General features: G+C 31.3%; 2 protein-coding genes across 4 annotated transcripts; one reads left to right on the top strand and one right to left on the bottom strand.

Annotated features, from left to right (window-relative positions):
• Window positions 1-600: 600 nt before the first annotated feature.
• Window positions 601-13,663, bottom strand: LOC146997078 (UPF0739 protein C1orf74 homolog). Its single transcript, XM_085816582.1, has one exon. The coding sequence runs from the start codon at window positions 13,232-13,234 to the stop codon at window positions 12,464-12,466; it is 771 nt and encodes a 256-aa protein (XP_085672708.1). The 5' UTR covers window positions 13,235-13,663; the 3' UTR covers window positions 601-12,463.
• Window positions 13,664-13,689: 26 nt separating this feature from the next.
• Window positions 13,690-24,435, top strand: LOC118202288 (uncharacterized). 3 transcript variants are annotated; one of them, XM_035374461.2, is made up of 3 exons: window positions 13,690-14,077; window positions 14,195-14,333; window positions 22,798-24,435. In XM_035374461.2, exon 3 carries the CDS (start codon window positions 22,838-22,840, stop codon window positions 23,906-23,908), a length of 1,071 nt encoding a protein of 356 aa, XP_035230352.1. In that variant the 5' UTR covers window positions 13,690-14,077; window positions 14,195-14,333; window positions 22,798-22,837; the 3' UTR covers window positions 23,909-24,435. The 3 variants fall into 3 exon arrangements, with proteins under 3 accessions (XP_035230352.1, XP_035230345.1, XP_035230339.1); XM_035374454.2 differs by lacking the exon at window positions 14,195-14,333; XM_035374448.2 differs by lacking the exon at window positions 14,195-14,333 and having other exon boundaries at window positions 13,690-14,115.
• Window positions 24,436-24,961: the final 526 nt, after the last annotated feature.

The raw sequence follows: 24,961 nt of genomic DNA, 5'->3' as shown, positions 1-24,961 counted from the left end.
TAAGCCCAGATATTATATGTCAGCACCAAATAAGATTTTCGGGGGGGAGCTAAGCTATAGCTTGTATAGCTTATACGTAAGTAATGCATTGCATATGTTGACAGCAAAGTGGATAAGATCGAATTTTAGGCCCAAAGATGACAAATTTGAAACCCAGGGTAGCAAATAAATGCTATCTTGCTCAATGAATTTTTTTTCCTTCCTATTTTGAAACCACTTAGCATGTGACAGCTAGGCAGTGTTTAACAGTGCAATAATGGATAAATAAATAATAGCCATATGAAAAAGCCCACCAAATCAGTGCTATAGCTAGAAGTATAAGATAATATAATGCTGAAATTACCTCCAGTGTTACCCTTACGCCCACTATAGCTCCCGGTTTGGAATAATCTATAAATATCGAAATTTTTGAATATTTATTAAAAGGGACAAACTCGTGTACAAAAGAGAACATTTCATATTAAAGTACCCTGAGGACTACATTTTTGTGTATAAAATCTCCATTAAGTACGTTTAATAAAAACTAACAGTGCTCAAAATACCACAATTTTTGTACAGCAACTGAAATAGGAAAACTCACTTTAAAAAATAACATTCCTATTAAAATACAATATAATTTATTTGTTATATTTTCATACATAAAATCTACAAAAATAAGCTTTTACAGAACTGCAAGCGTTTCAGTTTTGAAAGATATGGTTACTGTGTAATAGGATCAACGTTAATCGATAGGTATAGTCAAATTAAATCTGAAAAAATGGTGCGGGGGGCTTTAAAATTATTACCGATTATGAATTATAACATGCATCAATTACAAATAAAAAATCTGATACAATTATAAACTTACATTTAAATTAAATGCACAAGCTTTCAATCTATTAATTAATTACAGCAGGTATTAAAAATCCAAATTACATAATTTGCTGTTCAATTTTTACAATGAAAAGTTTGTTTCACGATTTTGTCACAAACATTAAGCAAAATGCAATACTGTACAGCCTTAGCAATCTTGATAATAAAATAAAAGAAGAAATAAGCAAGAAATTTGGATGAGATTAAACAAGAAAAGGAGGAAAAGCCCCAAGAAAACAGGACATTAGGAAATTAATTTATTATTTACAACAAAGCTGAAAACATTCATAAAAATTACTAGTTGGATATTTTATAAAATTAAATATATTTCAAATCATGTCATTTAAGCATGTTCTATAAAAAAATAAGATAAAGGTTTAAATTATTACAATGTGTATTTCTTGTTTTTAAATGCCTCAATATCTGAATTAAAAGCCCACTAATAAATTTGAAAAAAAATTACAGATCTTAAGTTTTCCCAAATAGTAAAGAGTCTGCGAATATGCTGGAGGATATGTGCCACATAAATTAAACAACATACGTTTTGCACAGTCGAAACCCTTACCAATTTTTAGATTTTTGTTTTCCTGTTGTTATCTAACAATTTGCTGAACGATGATTTATTTCTATGATCTTTATTTTGCCAGAACAGGATTTTATATGTTAAATTAAAACAACATATCTTCAAGCCACCTAAGTATAGTTTCAGAAGTCTCATATCCAGTAATAATTACATATTTGTTGCATGATCCTCAGATACTTTTCAATCCCAGAGAATCAACAATTTTCTGTTTTCAGTATCTGGAACTAATGCTCAAATTTCTGTAGAGTTTTCTCACTGCACACATCAAATCCATCAGTCCTTTTCTAGATGTATTTCACTGCTGAAGCATATTACTGAATACTTTTATAATGACTTTAAACACTTCAGGATGCTGCTTTGTGTCATTGGCTGCTTTAAGTATCATTTATTGTTTCTGTTTCCTCTAATTTATTGTATATAAGTGTCAATTATTTTTCAGTTGCTAACTCAAAACGACTCTGGTAAGAAAGGACTTTCCTACATAACCTTTCACTTGCATTGGTAGCAAAAACTAGTTTCAAACTCCTAAGAAATATTAAGCGAATTATCATTATGTCTGGACAGAACTACAAGGTCTTAAAGAGATTTTAAAATAAAAAATGTATCAAGCTAAAACTTTGAACATAAATACACGACTCATTCTCATAAATCAACCAACCACTTGTGGTGATGTAATGTAAAGAAATAGTAACTTCAAATTTAAAATTTAAAACATAAGTCTTAGTTTAAACTTAGTTTTGGCTAAACAAAAAATTTAATGCAAAGTCGGCTCAAAACTTCCTACTGGCACAACAGCTTAAACATTGAAATTAAATTGCAAAGCCACATAATCTGATCTGAGCTGGCTAACGTAGTAATGTGAACTTCAGAGGCAAAACATACTCTGAATTAAACTCCCAAAACATTCCTTTAAGTACTATCTCTTTTACCTCATTTACATTCTGGTACGGAAATGGAAACGAAAAGTAAAGATAAAAAATATAAAATAACTGGTTAGTGAATATAATAGTAATAACCCTACAACTGATATGCCTTTGCTTTAAAGCAATTTTCGTGTACAGAAATTGTTAACTTTTACATGCTTAATCTGTGATTTTAAAATAATAAATTCCTTGGCTTTTGTGAGAAGTTTTTGCAAGACCATTCACTTTTTGGAAATCAATGAAGCCAGCTCTTGTTAGTTATGAAAAGAGCCTTGAACATACAGTTCAGCATGATGAAAAATTACTAATATCTATTCATTGTTTATTAAAGGAAAAGAAAATTTATTTATGATATTTATTATGCAATAGCTGAAAGCATAATCAGGTTTAAAAATAAGGAAATAAATGTATGATTAAAAAATACTATAATCTATTTGAGATACATGCAACAGTTGGTAAAGATACATACAGTGCATAAACTAGATGGCTGTCACAATATCAGTTTATTTCCATATTTAAAAATGAGTTTCTGTGAAATATGCACATTGCAATGTAAGTCTCAATAAAAATTTCTGTGATGTATAATAGATAAAACATAGCATTAAATATCATGTATAAGCAAGTTTAATTTTTATTTTAACTGAAAGACTTAGTACCAAATGCCAAACTCAAATGACTTTATTCAACTTCCAAAATTAATTGCTTTTTAAAGGATCAGAAATAACAGAAATCATTACTTAACATAATGGGTTTTTTTTAACTGTGAGCAGAACTCTAGTTTTACCCATCTGATTCGCAAGTTTGGTAACAATTAATGTTTAGTAGGAATGTATTTCATTTTGTGAATTTGCAGAAAAATCCAGAACTTCCAAGATAAAACTAGAATTTCCTTGCTTTGAATTACAGTATTTGTTATTATAGTTCTGTACGTCAAAAAATAAATATTCATATAAACAAATGTTGCATTTTACTATTTGTTTTAAAATTTTTTAGTATTTTGACGATTTAATTTTTCCCCATAAAATATTTAGTTTTTTAATATAACTTTCATTTTTACCCATTTTAGATAATAAGACTTAGAAATTGTTTTAAGAAGGAATAGCTAAGCTTCCTTTGAAACACTTTAGAAGATAAGAAAGGAATAATTAAAGAAAAGAATCTTATTGGAAATGATAAGAGATAAATAGACTAGATGTTGGCTCGAGTACCTGAACTGCTCCCAGGTACAGATAATATCACGCATTTTGTGAAGCTGGAGGCATTCTCAGAAGTTAAAATCAGGCCAGTTCAGCATTTCTTTCATCTTGAATTAGACAGTAATTCTTAGGCAATTCCTTTCACAATGACAATTGTTGGGGGGGGGGGGAAATCTCAAACAGAACAAAACTATCAAACAGCTTGATCTCCACCCATCAATGAACAAGTATTAAAGACTTCTAAAAACTCATCTTGTTGGTAGAGAAGTGCATCCTCCACAAAAACTTCTAAATGTGAACTTTATTGGTAATTTAGAACTTTGTGGATTTTATTTGTAAATTAGAAAAGTTGTATTTAATGTTAATGAATACTATTGTACTGCTTTGAATTTATGTTTTGTAGAATGGCAACGAAAACAGTGTTTACTTAGAATATCCTTTCCCCCCCCCAGTTGAGTTCTAAATGTTGAATAAAAATATGGACCTATTCTAGCTATGTTTCATATTTATTTGTAGCCCAAAACATCTAGTATTTGTATCCCAAACAACATAGTATTAAAACCAGTGAGGTGAAATTTTATTATTTCAAAGCCTTTTTGCTACAACAGCCACTGATCACAGTTACTCACAAATTTAATACTGGCTTCATAACTGCAGTGGATAACTTGCCAGAACATATTTCATCACTCACATGTTACCTTCCTAAATTGGCTCTATCATTGAAATAGTGAGGTAAAGTTAAATGTTTCATCATGGTATGCATCCTGTAACATTTCACGTATTTTGTTACAGTTGTTCTGAAATTTAACACAAAATTTAATCATATCTCTGCCATACAATCAGAGAGACATCTTTCTGATTTGCCATGGCAAAACAAATTGGATATTCCCAATAACTGGAACGAAATAATGAAGAAGGCCATATCTATCCTAATACAAGTTCAAATATTGCAATATACAGTGGTACCTCTGTATACCTCTGCTTTGAAATATGTCCATTTTGGTATACGTCTTGGTGCAATATTTTTAATTTGGTATACAATATTTGTTTGGAATATGATTTGAGTTCGACGAGTCACTGACTGTGCGTATTACACTTGTTTACCTCTTTCTAGACTTGACTGTGATCGCCCATAAGCATCAGAATGTCTATTCCTATTATTCAGTAAAAAAACTGCACTACAACTCTGAATTTTCAAGAGATTTTGTATTTTTCATGCATTATTATTATTATTTCGTAAATTCATTAACAATGAGTTTTAAGAAAGTTAATGAAAAGAATAAACAATGAAGAAAATCCTTAAGATCACAATGGAGGGGGAAAGGAAGTTGTTGAAAAGTATGAAGATGACATGCGTAACTGAAACTTGGGTATGGCATACTAAGCCGATAACCATGCTATCTATGACTGGTGAAAAGCTAAGACACTATTAAATCAGCTAACACTGCGAAAGGAGTAAAATCAATTCCCAAACAAAGATCAGAGGCAGAGAATGTTGAAAATTTGCTTTTGAACTGGATAGCAGAAAAACATTTATGTACAATATCATGTGCAGTGCTTCATTTATGTATAGTACATAATTTCACTCATCACATGTATATTTTAATATTAATCAGTGTTGTAATAATAATAGAATTTTTTTTTTTTTACAAGAATGGATTAATGACATCACTAAGGTATCAATGTATAGTCTTAACCAGTACATGATTACAGACAAAAGTCTTTAATCCAGACTCGTCAGGACTTCTGGGGCGATTCTGGATTATTGGTTTTTCTGGATTATAGATCATCAGTTTAAATCTGGTAAGATGGCATGTAGAAATTATAAAATTAAAAATATGAAACCATAATTTATGAAATAAAGAGCAATTATGATCTAAAGGGTATCAAAATTTACCAAAAAAAAAGCTTAATATTTATTTGTTTACTTTATTAAACATTTCTTTCAACGAGCGCATGCGTAAAGCATACCTTACGCATAGCCGAAATTAGAAAATTGCAGCCAGAAAACTATTTGATTTGTATTCGTGATATTTATAATGACGAGGAATTTGATTTAAATCATATAAAAGACGGAGTACATCTAGATTAAATACAACATTTAGTCGAGGTTAAATACTACATTTAGTAAGGAATTATAAGCCGAATAAAATAAAAACTTCTGCCCTGAAGATAACGATAGTGCTGACAGATCAACTTCCAGTTAATTGCGCGCCGCGACGTTCCACCCCCACACGCAGAGCAGCGTGAAATTGATAAACAGATTTCGGAATGGTTAGAGAAACAAAGGATATGCCTTTATCCATTTTTTGCAGCAATTCCACTTTTTGTTTGATGGACATCGAAACATGCTTTCGCTTTATAAATCCTTTGGCAGCTCCAGAATCAAAAATTCTTTTAGACATAATCGAAAGTTCCAACTTACTTTTATAAAATTGCTCTAACATTCTGCAAAAAATAATAAGCTGGATCCAATTCGAAGATTAAGGAACAACGCAATCTGCAACATTAACTGAAATAGATAATTTTAGCTTAGGTTATACCATCCGTTATACATTAAGCACGCATGCGCAGGAAGTTTATAGCTTTGAGGTCTGGATTATGGACGTCCGGATTAAAGACTTTTGACTCTACTACGTTTAAAACTAGGAAAGAGAGAAACAGGTATCTCAAAACTTTTCAGTCAACACTTGTATATATACTAATATTATGTATTTGAAATAGCAATTTTCAAAAGAATTCTCAAATTATAACATTATCATGAATAGTTAATTAACATGGTAGTATCTGAGTTTCAAATCATTTTCCAAACCAGAATTCAAAAATGTATAACTTTCACTTACTAATATTATTATCATTAACACAAAAATTCATAACATTCTCAACTAATGCTCAGCCATTATAATAATAAAAAAGGTTCATAAAATATATTCTATACATACAAACTTTAATAAAAGTATAAAAATTATTAAAAATAATAAATATTTTGAATGCATCTACTGTTTCTGTATATGAAAAAACTGATACTTCTGAAACATAAATGCTTATTATAAATTGGACAGAAATCTTTACTACTTTTCTGATTATAAATTGGACAGAATACATTACTACTTTTCTGTTAACTTCTTAATGCAATTTCATTGGCAAATAGAGTAAATATTGCTAAATACAGTATATACTAGTATATTCCCCCCCTCTCATATTTAAAATTTAATTCAATTTCATTTTTTCCTATAGCTGCTGATTTTAATATCATATCTAGCTTTTAAACATTTTAATAACAAGCTTTATATCTTCTTTATATATATAAGTGGCTAAAGTGTGTGTCGCCAATAGTTTATTGTGGCCACTCGGACAAATGAGCGCGGAAATTAGCTTTTCCGCAGTTTTTAATTAATATCTCGGCCGATTAAAGTCGTACGAAGATGAGATTGATGGATTCGGAGAATTTTTTGGAATCCGAGGATATGCGTCTCGAATTTCAACTTGGCGCTGTTCCGTAAATATTCGAGAAAAAAGATAGGGATCCCTGTAATAGGGAAAACTCAAGAAAGAAAGTGAAAAATATACAGAAAAAGTGGGGGAAAACTAGTTTTTTAATTAATATCTTGGCTAATTAAAGTCCCAATAAGATTCGAATAGTCAAAATGGCATGCCACAGACCTGCGGAATCCAACGGTGCGCTTCGCTAAACCTGGGAGCCAGCCATTTCGGAGGAGATGATGTTATTTCATCCTATATATATATGTGTGTGTGTGTGTGTGGCTTAAGTGTCTGTTTGTCACCGATAGTTTATTGGTTGCTTGCGTAACTGTACTAGCCAATGGGGTGAAGTTGCCACGGCACAGGGTTGCCGTTCAATTGAGACGTAGACAATTTCCTGTAAAACTTGCCTTTCCTATGATCATCCATAAGTCTCAGAGCCAAACGCTTAAGAGTGTTGGAATTTTTTTACCTGAGCCTGCATTTGGACACGGTCAACTTTATGTTGCCTGTTCAAGAGTTCATGAAAGAATGGACGTAAAATTAAAAACAACTGATGGTTCTGTGCAAGGCGAGCTTATAAAGATCTACACAAGAAATGTTGTGCACAAAGAGATCTTTGACACGTGAATTAACATTTTATTATTTAAATCACCTTTATTGATTGAACTAGCGGTGGCTCTTAAGAAATGTACCGCCAGTGGTTTCCTTCATTGCACTCTACTTTAAGCAATTAAGCAAGTAGAAGGGGAAACCCTGTGGGGCAGTAAGCAAAGGGGCGTCCTCGCCGCCTGCCCTGGGTAATTCAGTTTAAATTAGCAGACACCTTTGCACAAATAATTTTAATTCCAATTTATAATATCTAGAACAGCGGTCATTTCGTATGACCGCCAGGCTTTCTAGTCCTTTATAATGTATTTGGTACTTTTATTTTATCTTCGACATATTTTAAATAAAATGCCTTTTGCCAATATCATAATACGTACTGCGCGCAGCATTATATAAACAAATCAATACTTTTAGCTGATTTTTTTTTTTCAAAGTAGAAAAATAATGTGCAGTTAAGATGACGTATATTAAAAATAATAGAATTATATTTTCTTAAAAAAAAACATTTTTTTTTAAATTTTTGTTACACCAAAATCTATTATTTTTTTAATATAATTAAAAACAATTTCTAAAATTTTTTGGCGAAAGGCATAAGTAGTTAGTTACTCATTGTAAACTCCCTTAGGGTTTATTCAGTTGTTGAAAGTTTTTTGAAATTCTGACCAATGGTTTCGGAGAAATCATGCACGCAAGCAACAAAATTATAATTTTGAGAAATCTTAATTTAAATTTATAATTACCTCCAAATCCTGTACATGCATATTATTTTAGAAACATAAAATGTACTTGTAAATTAAAGTTTGTATAAGTATGCATAATTATATATTTAAACAAACGTAAAATAATAATTTAAATAAACGTAAAATTAAAAATAATGGAGGGTCCTCTGCAAGGCGAGCTTAAAAATGATGGAAAGATCTACACAAGAAATGTTGTGTACAAAGAGATCTTTGATATGTGAATTAACATTTCATTATTGATTGAGCTAGCGGTGGGTTCTTAAGAAATGAACTGCCAGTTGTTTCCTTCACTGCACTCTACTTTAAGCAATTAAGCAAGTAGAAGGGGGAAACACCGTGGGGCAGTAAGCAAAGGGGTGTACTCACCGCCTGCCCTGGGTAATTCAGTTTAAATTAGCAGTCACTTTTGCACAAATTATTTTAATTGCAATTTATAATATCTAGAACAGCGGTCATTTCGTATGACCGTCAGGCTTTCTAGTATATATATATGTGGCTCAAGTGTTTGTCGCCGATAGTTTATTGGTTGCTTGCGTAACTGTACTAGTGAATGGCTTCTCATACATTTGGTTTTCAAATCCAAGTCCAGAATTTTCTTTTATTGTTGCCAAAACTAGATATAAATTACAATGTTGCCAATAAATGCATTTTCCTTTAAAATTATTAAACTGTTTTTGTATTTTAAACTGAATTTTCAGCTGAATGCAAATTGAGCGTGTCAGGGGAAATGTGAACATTTGTTTGCATTGACAATCATCTGTTTTTTAAATGGTTTACAACCATAACTATATCTTTATTCCACAGAATCCATTCACGAGGATATTTGTTATTTAGTATTCTTGCCAGAGTGGGATCAAGTATTTACACTTTACATTTTAAACAAAAATTCATTTTGTGCAGTAAATAAACTAATTCAGATTGAATTAGCAGACACCTTTGTACAAATCATTTTAATTACAATTTATAATACCTAGAACTGCGGTCATTTCGCATGACCACTGGGCTTTCTGATATATTATATATATAGGGTAGTCTATAATTGGAGGTATCCTTTAGATTATCTCCAAGTTGTTTCTTTTATGGTAACCTGAGTATCTTACGGTGTATGTTTCGGAAACCCAATCATGACGTGATTGGTTGGACCCTATTGTGATATGATTGGTTGTAATGTGTGATGGCAGTGATTTTAATTATTGGGAGAACATTTCTCAAGGCTTATTTCTGTGTTGGATCTCAGTAGAGCCAGGATTTAGACTAGATAAAGCTCTAAGCTATTTGAGATACGGGGCCCTTTATAAGTCTGCTATAATATATTTTAATACTATTTATACTATATTTTAATTTGGGGGGGGTAAAAAAAGTGGGGGCCCTAAGCTATAGCTTGTGTATCTTATATGTAAATCTGGCCCTGAATGTCAGTTAGGAAGTAAGCTTCTTATTTTGTGCTTTACACCGTAAAAGTGCTGCTGGTGGTAAACTTGGTGTTTGTGTCATAGAACAAGGGAAATAAAACGAGGTACTTCACATAAAAGATTTCTACATACATATATTTTTTGGGTTAGAGTAAACTGAAGGTTACCCCTTGAATTATTGCGAAATTGTTGTTTCATTTATCATTAAGTTATTGTTTCATTTATCGTTAAGTTATTGTTTCATTAATGGTAACCTGAGTAGTTGAATGTTATGGAAACCCTATTATGATGTAATCGGTTGCAGTAAATTTTGAATTATGGGATGTTTTGTAAGGGCTTGTAGTGTGTGTTGGTTAGGAAGTACATTGCTTGTTTTGTTGTTTAGACAGTAGAATGGCTGAATGTAGTAAGATTAATTTGAAGTTTCTGTACAATTTGGAAGACTAAACTTAACTGACTGCTGTGTAAATGAAGATTTACTTAGTAGCTATTTTTTGGACAGTTTGGAACTATGGAGGATATTTTTTACTCTTATTTTTGTGAATTTATATGGTGACGCCGATACATGGATTCAAGTTCAGATAATTTTAGGAAGTTTTTGGATGCTTTTAAGAAATTTTGTTTGACTGAAGACAGGGAAATTTGTAAATAATTGTAAGTGGATATTTCCTTTATGTAATGCCAAGGTGAATTTCCTTTTTTATGTTATTTCATTATTTGATTTAAAATGTAGTTTACTGAAATCATATATTTTTTTGTTGGCTGCTCCTTTGACTTTTTAAGTGAATATAGTAGATCGATGTGTGCATGGACAAAGTCAAGTTAGTGCGCAATGCCTAGTTTGTGCAATTCTCTGATTTTTTTAAAAAGTGAAAAATAGGTCGACGTGTACATGGATACCGAGTTTGTGCAATTCTTTAACTTGTTATTTTGTCTTTGAGTAGTGGTTTGGAGCTAAATGGCAAAATAACAGGTCAAAGAATTGCACAAACTCGGTATCCGTGTACCGCCAAAAATCACCAATTTTTGCCAAGGGGTACCCATAAATATACTTTTACCTTTTTTGTTTGTTTGTTTTTTTGTTATTGAACTTCTTTTTATTTCAAAATACCAGCTTTCCTTTATATGATTATTGCAACAAAATTTTTGTTAGCAAGCAAAATTTTCAGTTGCATTAAAAATAATGTTTAGTGTGGTAGCGTTAACAGAAAAGTACTAGAGTATTTATGTAATAATGATAATTAACTACAAAATATAAATGGAATGACTTGAAAAATATTACATTAAAAATAATGTTTAGTGTGGTAGCATTAATACAAAAGTACTAGAGTATTTATTGTAATAATGATAATTAACTACAAAATATAAATGGAATGACTTGAAAATATATGTTACTTTCTATGAATCCTAATGAAAGTCAAACTTGCTGTAAATACAGAATAGCAGTGTCAAATGATTGACATCAAACAGGAAACCCGAATTATACAGTTTTGAAATACACTTAAATTGAACAAGTGTTAGAACAAAGTTGCGAAAAAAATTTCCTGAAGCACTCAAAATTATAAAATAATTCATTCTTTAACTAGTGATAAAATTTAAAATAGCTATATAAATTATCAATGGAACTTGAACAATTTCACACCTGAAACTATTATGCATTCAGTAAAAGAATGCTTTCAAAGCCAAACCTATAAATTTGTTGTAAATTACAATCAAAAAAAAATTTTTTTGCTGAAAATACTACAGAAACTCAAAATTTGATGGCATGTTGACTCAATGCTTAGGAACTGAATGGAATTAATTTTACACTGCTTTATCATAGGGAAAACATTCAGCACTGAAAAGTTTAATAATCAAGACAGAAGAAAAACATGCCAAAGTAAAACATCAAATTAGCAAAACAACAAACAACAAACAAACTTGTGTTTGGAATAGATTTTAGTCAAGCCTCTTAACTTCGAGGGCAACCAGGCATAGGACACTCTTCATCAAGAGCAAAGAAATCTGCAGAGACTTCTTTGCTCCTGATGAAAACAGATCTGCTTTTGTTTGCCCTCAAAATCGAGAGGTTTGATTTCTTTTACGGTAACACACTCAAGAGCCTATCTGCTAAAAAGAACGGATGCCTCAGTGGAGTACCTTTTAAGGGAACCTGGCTTGTGTACATGTTATATATGGAGAAAATCACAAAAACGCCCATCCAGACAACCAGTTCACCAGGATTCAAATCCCAGTTTGAGCTACCAGTGTTCAGTGCTTTACCACAGCCGCTGGTGGGCTTAAAACCATAAGTCCTGACTAAAATCTATGCCAAACACAAGGTCGTTGCTTTGCTAGTTTTATGTTAAGAAATGCATTAAACTTGATTATAGAAAAATTTAAACTTTTAGTTTAAATATATTTTCTTAGTTTCCCCCCTGAAATTACTGCAAAAACTTCTAATAAGAGATATTTATATTAAAAGCAAGTTGCATTTTTAAAAAAATGTAACAAAATTAAAAACTGAACTTATAGAATTATATATTGGAAATAATTTTTCCCCTCTACAGTATCTTAATATTCAAGTAATATCTGAAATACTAAAAAAGCAAAATAAAAAATTAATGGTATTTTGTAAAATATGAATTAGATTTACATATGCTGCATTCTCACTACATTTACACAATTACATAGAAACACATGGTTGTGTGACTATATTCTGCGTCATTTGCAAACTGCAAAAATTAGAAATTTTGCATTTTAATGACAAAATTTCAAACCATTTATTTACCACATGATGAGTTTGCTCATAAATGTTTTCAGGAATGCTAAATGAAAATAATTCTTCAGTAGAATGAAAACTGACCTTCGTTGTGGAATGAAATTTGGGAGTAATTGTGGACATAATGCGATAAACTTTGAGCGGTAGCATTGACAAACATGTAAAATCTGAATCTGATGGACTGTACCAATATATTACAGGATACCCTAAAAGAGTTCCAAATAAAGTAGTCACGTTACATATAGATACGTCGATATGTAAGATTTTGTCATTGTTGCTACTATCGAATGATTTAGATAGCAAATCTTGAGCATATCTTAAAATCGGTGCTAAGATTCTCTCTTTCTCCACTGCGGGAAGGAGTGATGGTAAATCTCGTGATTTTGACACGTCAACAAGGTACACATTTTCAACACAAAATCTATCTATATGGCTCTTCAAATTTTCATATTCTGTAATTAACGCTGTATCACATATTGAAATAACGCTCAGTTTCTTTTCAATTAAACCGATAGAACGCAATTCCTTTAAATAAAGTTCAATTTCTACTATATTGGCAGCAAAAGCGTCCCATAAATAACAAGGTTTTAGACACTTGTCAATAGCCTGAATATTAATTAGTACATTTGGAAGGTGTCGTCGCGCAGAACTCGATTTGAAGAATTTAAATGACATAATCCAGCGTATTTAAACATAAATATTAAATTGCATTAATAATCAAAACACGCGGCAATGTTTACCGCTACTGTAGATGCCAGATAATTCTTTTTCGTTGCCGTTGTGAAGCTGGGCTTCTTCCGGTTTTCGTGGCGTGTTTCCGTATTCATTATGTTTCATACGTTTTGCAAAATTTTATTGCTTAGAATTTTAGATTGTTCATATTAATATCTTTCTCAGTATCTCTAATAAACAGAACACAAATCCTTATCCTTCTATTATAATATGCTTTTAAAAAAAGGTCCGGTAACACAGCCAGCTTATTCAACAGTCAAGCCATCAAGTATTCATCACAAGTAGCCAGTAGAAATAAGTGAAAATTCACGAAAATATAGAGAAATAGGAGCTTTATTGAAAATAACACTAAACAACCAGTAAGCCACTTAATGAGAAAGTTGTTCTTGGCCTTGCACGCAACGCAAATGCGGCCGAGGCCAAACAACTGTAAACAAGGTTTTACTAGAAGTCGGAAGTTTAAAAGCATTCCCCCCTAGTAAAAAAAGAGAAGCAGTTGAAAATTTAGGCACTTTCTAGTAGAACACGTATATTTCATGAATGAAAATTATGGGTAGTGTTAAGCGAATTAGTAATATATAGAGTGACTTTAATTCGAATTTTGTGTGCTAAGAAAAGCGTACAGATAACTAACTACAAATGAAAGTTTAGTCAAATAGCTACGCTGACAAAATGAAATGTTACCAAAGGATTGCTTTTGTATCCCTCGGAATTTTTTTATTTTCACAAAGTTAATTGGAACTGCGCATAGTTGGTGTTAAAATATTGTATTGCTGTTTGAATACCGTAAGTTTAAAAATTATTTAGAACTTGATGTGTATCAGGTACGAATTTAAAATACTGTATGAAAATTATTTTAAGTTCCTCTTTTATATTGTTTTGAATATTTTTTGTTTTGCTTAGGTTTAATTCTAGTATGCGGTACACACGGGATTTGGCGACATTATGATGCAAACTGCTAAATAAATAATCTGAAGAAAATTAAAATTTTTTATCTCCCAACTTGAAGTAGTGCTTAGTTATGTACAGAATTCTTAATTATGTAAGAGAACTGTTAAGCTACTTAATTTCTAAAGTATGTTCTTTTTTATATTTGTTAAATCAAATGCCATTTACAAATTGGCAGGAATATATATCTTTTTTTTTTTTTTTTTTTTTTTTTTACGTTTGCTCTTATTTTTATAAAATGTGAGATAAAATAAGCTATAAATATAATTGAATGAAAGTGACATGTATGGTTAAACACATGCAAATTAAGATCCTGTAAGTATCAGATCATTATTTTTCCCCATAATTCCTGATGTACTGTCAGGGCGATTCTTGAGTAGGCATCCCCGATTGAATCAAAATAACTGAGTGGGGGAAAGTGCAGAATCACTCATTGCCTGGCACGTTTTCTTAAGAATTGCACATACTCGGTATCCATGTACACATCGACCTATTTTCACTTAAAAAAATTCCAGAATTGCACAAAAATGGCATTGCGCTCTCCCTTGACTTTATTCATGTACACATCGACCTATTTTCACTTAAAAAGTCAAAGAAAATTAACAAAAATCCAATTCTTCTTACTCTTGTAAAAGGCGCCAAACAAATAAGTGGGCAATTCTTCATTTTACCCACTGAGTGTTGTTGAATATTGGATATAAGAACAGTTCCAACACATAAATTCAAAATAATTATTTTCTGGAATATTTTTCATGCATAATCATTGACAGCTGAATATGTCTACAAATTCCTTATAGTATCATTTAAAAGTTGAAAAGTCTTACTGCATTGTCAATTGTTATTCTAATGCCTTATAGTATCATTTAATTTTTATTCGGCTCTAACGTAGAATTGGTTGCCCCTTCAATTAGCGATAATTTTTTCTTTTTTTAATTTTGGCGATGAAACCTCATTTCTGGTTACCATGATAGTTTTAACTTTGTAAAAACAAAGGGCACCCAATTGTAAACTTTTACCTTTTATTCTACCAAATGCCTTATAGTATCATTTAAAAGTTGAAAAGCCTTACTGCATTGATTTTGTCAATTGTTATTCTAATTATTTATATTCTCATAAGGCATATATCTGTTATTTATTACCCTATGATTTCATTGAAAATGAACATTACAATTTGCCTTTTAAGTTTCTGTATTTCTTTTAACTTTGCGTTACTCGCGCTAATCGTATGTACACAAGTGCTCGCGTCAGGCCTGCAAGGCCCGTTTATGGATTTACATTTTATTCAGGTCATTAACCAGCCCATTAAGCATTTACTAACAACATAATTTAAAGCAATAATTAGAGCTCTAATTTTATTCAATATATGTATAGAATTTTTTAAAAAAAACTTACCAAGTTTTATGTACAATTGGTATATGTTAAAACAGAATGATCTCCACAGACATTTCTTTCACATTTTGTACAACTTATCCTAGATTTTCGGTCCTTTGAACTTGGGCAAATATAGCACCTTTTTCTCTCAATTCCTTTGATTTTTAGCGGTAGGTTCTTTGCTCTTGGAAGATAATTTTTCTTGCAAATGTCGAGGGAGACATGGTACAGCGCACCTCTCTGCTGTGTAGCCTTTCAGCAAATCTGTTGCAAGATCTCTCAAAAACTGACTCCGCTTCCTGTGCTTTAAGGATGGAGCATTGTTTTGAGCATTGGAGTAATACTCGAGCACTGATTGCAGCAGTATTTAGCAGTGTAAAGAATAGAACCATTAACCATCTTTTGCTGATTCTTGCAGTTGAATACGCTGCTGACATTTGGTCCACCACACTAACAACTCCTTTCTTCAAATTATAAAAGGATATTATTTCAGGTTTGTTTGCCTCACCTGTTGTTTGATCAATAGCGTCGTCATTATGCATTGTAGATAAGAGCTTAACAATTTTTTTTTTTTTTTTTTTAGGAACATGCGACATTAAACTCATGTCTTTATGGGATGCAAACAAGGGTGAATGCACCTTACGATTTTTACTGTTCACAAACTCTTTCAGTATTTCCCTCTTGTTCTTTCTTAGGGTGCCCACTAGAGTAATGTTTTTCTGAAGGAGATATTTTTCAAGTTCATAACTAGTATACCAGTTGTCGACTGTTACACTTCTCCCAGAATTTAACTTTTCTGTTAACCTTTTGACGACTTCAACTGATGAATTATTTACATGATACGGGCCTTGAGGCTGAGTACCTACATAAACTTCTAAATTACATGTAAAGTTCTTGCATCAACAAGAGCGAAAATCTTTATTCCATACCTAGCTGGCTTTTTTGGCATGTACTGTCGAAATGAACGGCGTCCTCTAAATGATTTGAGTTTTCTGTCAGTTGTAACATATGATCCAGTTGTGTAAAACTCCTGACAATTATGCACAAATGAGCCAAATACATACCTTATTGGGGCAAGTTTGTCAATTTCTTTTCTCATTTGCCTGATTCTAACACCGTCAAATCTTATGCATCTCATAAGAAACAAAAAACGATTATGAGACATGGTCCTATGAAATATTTCTATTCCCATTCCATCAGTGTGCCATAAATCTCTCACATGCACATGGGATGATTTATGTATACAATATAAATATAGTAATCTAATAAAAGGATTGATCTTTACATTATGGTAACTTGGCGATTTTTTGGCGAAAATTTGGCGACCAACTCTCCTACAGCAACCCTCTATTTTTTTTTCCCCGCCGCCATTTTGTCTTCACGAAGTAAAGACATGTTTCTTTTCTTTTTATCTCCTGAACACTTCTTCCAACAATCTACTAGCCGAATTACACTTATGCTAGAAATTTTATCAAACAAAACTGCTTAATCATGACAAATATTCACTGCAAAATTAGGAAAAACTGCACAATACCATCCTCCTTACGCATTTTTAAAATAACACATACACATAAACCATGTACACGCCGACTTATTTTTACTTAAAAAAACATCCCAGAATTGCACAAAAACGGCATTGCGCACACTCTTCACTATATCCATGTACACTGCTTTTTTCTCATAAATCAGAAAAATTTCACGAAAATACATGACAATTTTCTCAATCTTTAAACCCGGTAAAAAGAACATGTATGAAATTACATGATCGCGAAAAAGTATTTACCCTTTACAAATATGAACATTTCCACATATAAAATAAATAAAATATCCAAAAACTTTTACCTCTAAATCATCTATTACATTATACACGTCACCAACGAATTCATACATCAAGCATTACAAATATTTAGTATCAAATATTTAAATTATTTCCATGCACGTTTATTTCAACTTAAACGTATACCAAATTCCTACAAGCATAAAATTCACAAAATAACTATCATTTCATTAAAATATCACTGAACCATGTACACGTCGACTTATTTTTACTTAAAAAAACATCCCAGAATTGCACAAAAATGGCATTGCGCACACTCTTCACTATATCCATGTACACTGCTTTTTTCTCATAAATTAAAAAAATTTCACGAAAATACATGACAATTTTCTCAATCTTTAAACCCGGTAAAAAGAACATATATGAAATTACATGATCGCGAAAAAGTATTTACCCTTTACAAATATGAACATTTCCACATATAAAATAAATAAAATATCCAAAAACTTTTACCTCTAAATCATCTATTACATTATACACATCACCAACGAATTCATACATCAAGCATTACAAATATTTAGTATCAAATATTTAAATTATTTCCATGCATGTTTATTTCAACTTAAAAGTATACCAAATTCCTACAAGCATAAAATTCACAAAATAACTATCATTTCATTAAAATATAATTAAATTCAAAAACACTACTTAAAATATAAATGAGCACATACATTAAATTAATAAAAATTACCTTACAATCCTAATTACTTTAAACTAAATCATTGCTAATAACAATTTTCCCAATAATACCAAATTCCTTTCCACCTTACATTTACAACAATGCATAAAAATAATTAAAAATACTAACTTACCTAATCTTCTTCAGAATCTTGATTACGTGGCAGATACACTTTTCTTCCTTCTGTTTCAGAATCTTTAAAATCATACTTATCTTTCAAAGCAAGATACCAGGTAAAATAAATAACATAATAAAACATCTTTATTTCTCTCTCGCACAACCTTAAAAAACATTTCTTACTATCCTTTTCAATACCACTAAATACCCATTTTGAATTCACTTTACTTACGGCCATGGGATCCAAAAATTCACAAACACTATTTCACACAACACAGAATAAAGCCAAATACAAAATTCCCAGATTTTTCCCGATTAAAGAACAGTAATTCGTCCATTAATATCACATGACATATCCCATGATCTCTCATTTCCCTCACACAAAATAATGTGTAATCAGAACTGAATACTACTCACATTCTTAACAAAGTCTAACTAACCTAATCTTCTTCCGAATCTTCCTTACATGGTGGATACACTTTTATTATGGATTCAATAAAATTACTGAACGATTTTTTTTCCGAATTTTTCCTCCAAACTTCCTCCGCTAAATAAAAAGCAAAATTCTCCTTGTCGCAATGCCTAGGAATGGTGCTTTTTATACCACTCCAGGTGCCCTCTATTGTGTTGGTATGCGCACCACTTTCCGGATCTTTAAAATAATACTTATGGTTTACAGCAAGATGCTTAAACCCTTCATCTTCCAAATATTGATATGATTTCCAACAATCTGAAATAATTATAGTACCCGGTAAAATATATTGTTTTATAAAACTCAATAAACAATCTTTACTTTTATCTCGCACAACCTTAAAAAAACATTTATTACTACCCCTTTCAATCCCACCAAACACCCATTTTCCTTCCACTCTCCTACCTCTCTCATACTTCCGCTTCCCAAACTTACTCTCATCAATTTTCACAATCACATTCATGCCACCAAGCATACCCATATCATTTTCGCAAAATTCCACGCACACTTCCCTACAAAAAGAATTCCAATCAGCTGCAGTCCTACTACTAATTTCTAAATCCAAAATCCAATAGTCAACTGGCAATCTATTCACCCAATAATAAGAAATCAATAAAATCTCACCCATACTCAAACGACTTTCAGCAAACCACGTACCCTTCCTTATACTCCGTTTCACAAAATGTGCATTTTCACCAGATTTCTTGCACCGCCATTCAAACTTATCAGTAATATCCTTCCTTTCACACAATTTCATTTCATTCCCACATTTTGGACATTCATACTTATCCGCAATTAAACCTACACTCATGCACCATTCAACCAATTCTTTTGAATTATCACACAAACGTATTAAAAATTTCGAATTCACTTTAGACAGCGCCATACAATCCCAAAATTATTCAACCCTACTTCACACAACACACAATAAAGCTTAATACAAAATAATATACATCCACAGATACTTGTCCAAATTCCCCCCTTTTCCGATTAAAGAACCGTAATTCGTCCATTAATATCACATGACATATCCCATGATCTCTTCCGATTAAAGAACCGTAATTCGTCCATTAATATCACATGACATATCCCATGATCTCTCATTTCCCCCACACAAAATAATGCGTAATCGGAACTGAGTACTGCTCACATTATTACCAAAGTCCCAGGTAGTAACCTTTATCACCTCCAAAATGTCGCCAAACTACCAGTTTACCATATTGTAAAGATCAACCAATAAAAGTTTTAATTTCGGAGAGTTTTGTTTTTTTAGCATTGCGGTCTCTCTGAAAGCTGTCACTGATAGTGTCAGTATATATATTTGTACAGGTGACAATCGTATTCAAGATCGTCCAGTAATAAACTTCAAGACTCAAGAGGAGAAGTTACATTTTTGCCACTCCAACATTTCCAGGCGACTTTGAAATGATATTTTGCAATAAAGTTCGAACGTTTTGACGAAATTTTGTTTTCTTCCAAATTGTCTTTCCATCTTTTCCAATTCAGTTGACAAAACAATCAACTGAATTAGAATCAGTAGTGTCCTCTTCATCAGACTTGATTTCTTCGTCAGATGATGTATTATGCTCACTAAAACTTTCAGCGCAATCAGACAATAAATCATCACCTTCGATAGATTCATCATCAGTCGATACTTCATCTAGCAAAGTACGTAATCGTTCAATTTCTTCATAATATGTTAATCTGCGAGCCATGTTGTGCTGCGAACTCAGTGCACTTCAAACTCGAAATTAGAAACACGCTTACTCGCACCGGGCCTAAGCAACCCGAAAAATAGCTTTTTGTCCAAACAGAGTAAAACAAAATTCCGGAAACGCGTCCTTTGTGTCAAAGGTCACCTTTTACTCAGCAAGACTTGGTGTTGTCCCTTTCAATATTAAGGGGTAGGGCTTACATAGCTTTAACAAACTGATCGGGCCTCGGAAGCCTGGCGCGAGTAACACTGGGTTAAATAAGATTAATAAAATCTCCATAATTTTATTCATTTATCTGAAATTGTCTTTTTTTAGGGTCACATGGCCAGTTATTTCAATTTCATATGGTAATAGCATTAAATATACAAATTTATGTATCTTCCTAAGAAAACAAAACATTCAAATTTTCTAAATTAAGTATCAAAATCAGCACTGTGTATTTTGATTATCCTTCTTATCCCTAAAAGCAGCTGCCTACAAAAATTGTGTTCAGTGGAATGTTGGGATTCCAAGTAACTCCATTAGGAGTTTTTCAAGTCAATAAAATAAAATAAAAATTCAACAGATATTTTGCTGTAGGGAATGTAAAAACATATAAAATAATTAAATGCTTTTTCTTTTACTTCTGTTATCATTATTACTTAAAATAATATGAAATAAATAAATTTTTATGAGGAAAATTTTAATGAAATAATGGTGTTATCTTTATTTCCATATAAAGTTTATATGGTATTGATATATTTCAACACTTTTTAAACATTTAATTCTCTGAGGATGAAAATGATTTTTAAAAAAAATATAGTTTTTACGGGTTTCCCAAGTCCATGCAGTGCGAGTCTAATTTTAAATGAAGGCTGACCAAAAAAAGGTACTCCTAATTATGTAATAATTAATATACATACATATATATATATATATATATATATCGTTTATGGTTATCTTGATACTGCTTCATGGCTAATATAATTTTGTTTCTAATTTTATGTTTTTGCTAGAATTTTAATAAATCAGAAATGTGAGAACTGAACAAAATGTTTTTTGTTATTTTAACTATTAAATTTTATATTGCATTATTGTTCAAAACTCAAATCATTCATTTGCATGATGCAAAAAAAAAAAAAAAAAAAAAAAAAAAAAAAAAAAAAAAAAAAAAACTTCTTCACAGAAAGTACAATAGTAGTACATGTGAACTGTGCGAAATTACTGCTTGAACTGAAGCTGTGTGAGAGGTTGACCTTGAAGTCCTTTGAGGGGCAAGTACCCTAACTTGCAGTCTAGGGTTCTACATGACCAGTGTGATTACATTTTTAAAATCCTTGTATCACGTTTCTCTTCATTGTTTGTTATAAATTTTAGATAAATTGATAAAAGTGTCCATAAATATTTTGGTTCTGGTTACATTTTTAAAGACTTCTTATCACGTTTGTCTTCATTGTTTGTAATAAATTTTAGATAAATTGATAAAAACGTGCATAAATATTTTGGTACTTTGTTACAGTGTCCCCCGAGATTAAATTGCCAATCAACTAAGATATCTTGTCAAAATCTGGCTGCGTGTTCTGATACATTGCCACGTGATTGTATGTTAGCATCATTTTGCATTTTTGCTGCGTGTTCTTAGAATATTAATTTTTGATGAAGTTTTCGAATTCGCATTGTTTATTAAAAAATATATTTCTTTTTTTTTAATTCAAAGGTTTTTCAAAGAGCTGTAAAACATTATACATTTTAGCATTAGAAAACATAACAGACTTATAGTTTAGCTTTATTATTAAGGTATAGTTTATTAAGTAATCTTTTCTCTATATATATTAAGCATTGTTTATAATACCAGGGCTCGCATTGTTTATAATACCAGGGCTCGTATTGTTTATAATACCAATTTGGGTCATGGGTTTAGGATCTGCACTATATAATACCTTCTGTCTATGGATAGATTTATTATGCACTACTGTGTTTTTGAAAATGGTCAGTTCATTTCTGGAAAAAGTTGAATTTGCTCATTCTTTGGCATATTTATGAGGAAGGGGAAAATTATTTTCAAAGAAATACAATCATTATATGCTTTATATTTACTTAACTTTATTGATAACTGTGTGCTATTGACTGTGAATTTCAATTTTTTTGGCCCATGCTTGAAGAAACAAAATCATGTATATGTCCTTGAAAACCAGTCTTTTTGAGTTTCCTTCAACAAGTTTTTTAAATTTCAAGCAGGTTTGCAATTATATAAAGAAATGTTATAATGATTGTATTCTGAAATATCATTTTGAGGATAAAATTTTTATCTGTCTTTTCATAAAATGCTAAAACATTTATTTGATTATAATGTTATATTATTTTCATTAATTTGGTTATTTTTTGCAGAAGAAGTGTATTCCTTCTACAGATAGTTGTAATCTCAAGTATGTCTGTCTTCCGAAAACCACCTGACGTACTGTTTTCCAAAGTTATTTTAACAAAAGGTTATGGTTTTAATACACCTAGGGATGGTTCAACATGTAAGATTAAAGTAACTGCAGATGAGATGAATTTGGTTACAAATTTAGATGATTTCCATATAAAAGATATTATTATTGGTGATATAGATGACTACATCGATCGAGTAATCGAGGACTGTGTTCGGACAATGAAAATACAGGAAGAATGCCGTGTGATATTTCAGCATCCAAATTTTTACAATGATTCTGGTAGTCCCATTGAGAGCTCAATTAAAGCAACATATATGAAGATTGAGAATAATGAAATGGTGGACTCCAGAAATGAATTAAATAATCTGCCAGAAAATAATACTGCATCTAAGGCTAAAAGTGAAGATAATGAATCCAAGGAAAAAGTTGTAGAATCTTCTCCTTCATCTTCTGAGGAAAAGCAATCAAATGGATGTGGTGTTAGTACTAATCAGTTTCACAGTGTCATTAATCAGAGTATTTCCAATAATTTAGTTGAAATTCATCTTCAACTTTTGGCATATACAAATGAACCAGAAGCATGGGAAATGAGTGTTACAGAAAAGTGGTGTAGAGCTAATCATCATAAGCAGAAAGGTTTAGAATTATATTCACATGGAGCTTCTCAGCATGCATTTAGACGATTTGGATTTGCCCTCAAGTATGTCATTTCTTTGGAACATGATATACCACCTGAGCAGGAGGGAGATATGGATTTCAAAGATCTTAAATTAGCATGTTACCTTAATATTGCAGCATGCCAAATGCGCCATCATAATTATGAATCTGTTGTAATCAATTCTACTAAAGCACTGTCAATACAACCTGAAAATGTGAAAGCTCTCTATAGGCGAGGAGCTGCCTATGTGCAGTTACAAGAATATGAAAAAGCCGATGAAGATCTTTCATCTGCTCATCGCATGGAGCCTAATAATCAAGCTGTTGTGAAGCAAATTCAGATTCTTAAACACAGAGTTCAGAAATTAAATCAGTATTATGCAAATGCCATGAAAAAGCTGTTTTCATAAATTCCATTATATAACATGTTTCAAGTCATGATATTGACAGTGTTTCATTCAAGTGAAAACTGCAGTACTGATTTGAGGTATTTTTGCAAGACAGTTATAGGCTTTAAAATATATTCATAAAAATCAGAAGTTTACATATTGTTTGAATTAAATTTACTGTATGATATGTATTTTCTGTATGATATATATTTCTGAGTTAATGTGCAATAATGAGTTAATGGTTTATATATTATATTTCTGATGAATCAATATTGCAAATATTTAATTAAAATTATTATGCCATTTTTTCCCGAACATCTATTATTACTTATATTTGTTATAACTGTAACTGAATTTCATTACTATGTCTGACAAAAACTGATAGGATGCTATATAAGTATTTTCTATCATGAATTTTAAAAAAGTACTTCTGTACTAGTATGGTTATTTCTTTAGTGCATAATTTTATACACAATTTAAAAGAAATAAATATGTGCAAAGGCGAGATTCATATAAAAGATTTTCTTACAATAAATAATTATTTTTCACCCTTGTGTTTTCCATTCAAATTTTACAATGTTTGTATTTATGAATTGTGATATTGTATTTACAGAAAGTCCGCATTATATGAAAACAATTTTGATAATTAACTTTTATGTATAAACGACGTATTCTTGTAGCGATCTGCTTCTGTCTGATAGTCATTATTCTTGGTTTATAACTGTAGCTAGAATTTCCTATGAAAGTAAACTTTTTCATAGCATCTCCTTCATGTCAGTTTTATCCCATTCCTCTTGGTTCGTTTCAAAAGTCCTTTTTGGATGCTGTTTTCCTGAGACTTGTTTTAACAAACTGAAAAATATTCCTAGGAGAAGTATCAGGTTATTTCACAGATATTTCATTGAATGGAATATTTTTTTTTTCCCCTCATTCATTCTTTTCCAAATATGTGGCAGTTTACTTAGAGATGTGACGAGAGGCTTTGCCCACATGACGCTCAACTATATTAATGACCGTTCCATATAAGGCTGGAATTTTTTATTAAAAAATTGGGTACTTTTCCGTTTTGCTGGC

The sequence above is a fragment of the Stegodyphus dumicola genome, chromosome 5 (assembly GCF_044657685.1).
Source record: "Stegodyphus dumicola isolate Sdum_Otavi_A_Nest chromosome 5, ASM4465768v1".
NCBI classification, from domain to species: Eukaryota; Metazoa; Arthropoda; class Arachnida; order Araneae; family Eresidae; genus Stegodyphus; species Stegodyphus dumicola.
Note: the sequence above shows the minus strand (reverse complement) of the source record. Positions and strands in the feature narration are given on the sequence as shown.

What these genes read in the sequence shown, in the direction of transcription:
- LOC146997078 (XM_085816582.1), bottom strand. Translation starts at nt 13,234, where the DNA reads ATGTCATTTAAATTCTTCAAATCGAGTTCTGCGCGACGACACCTTCCA.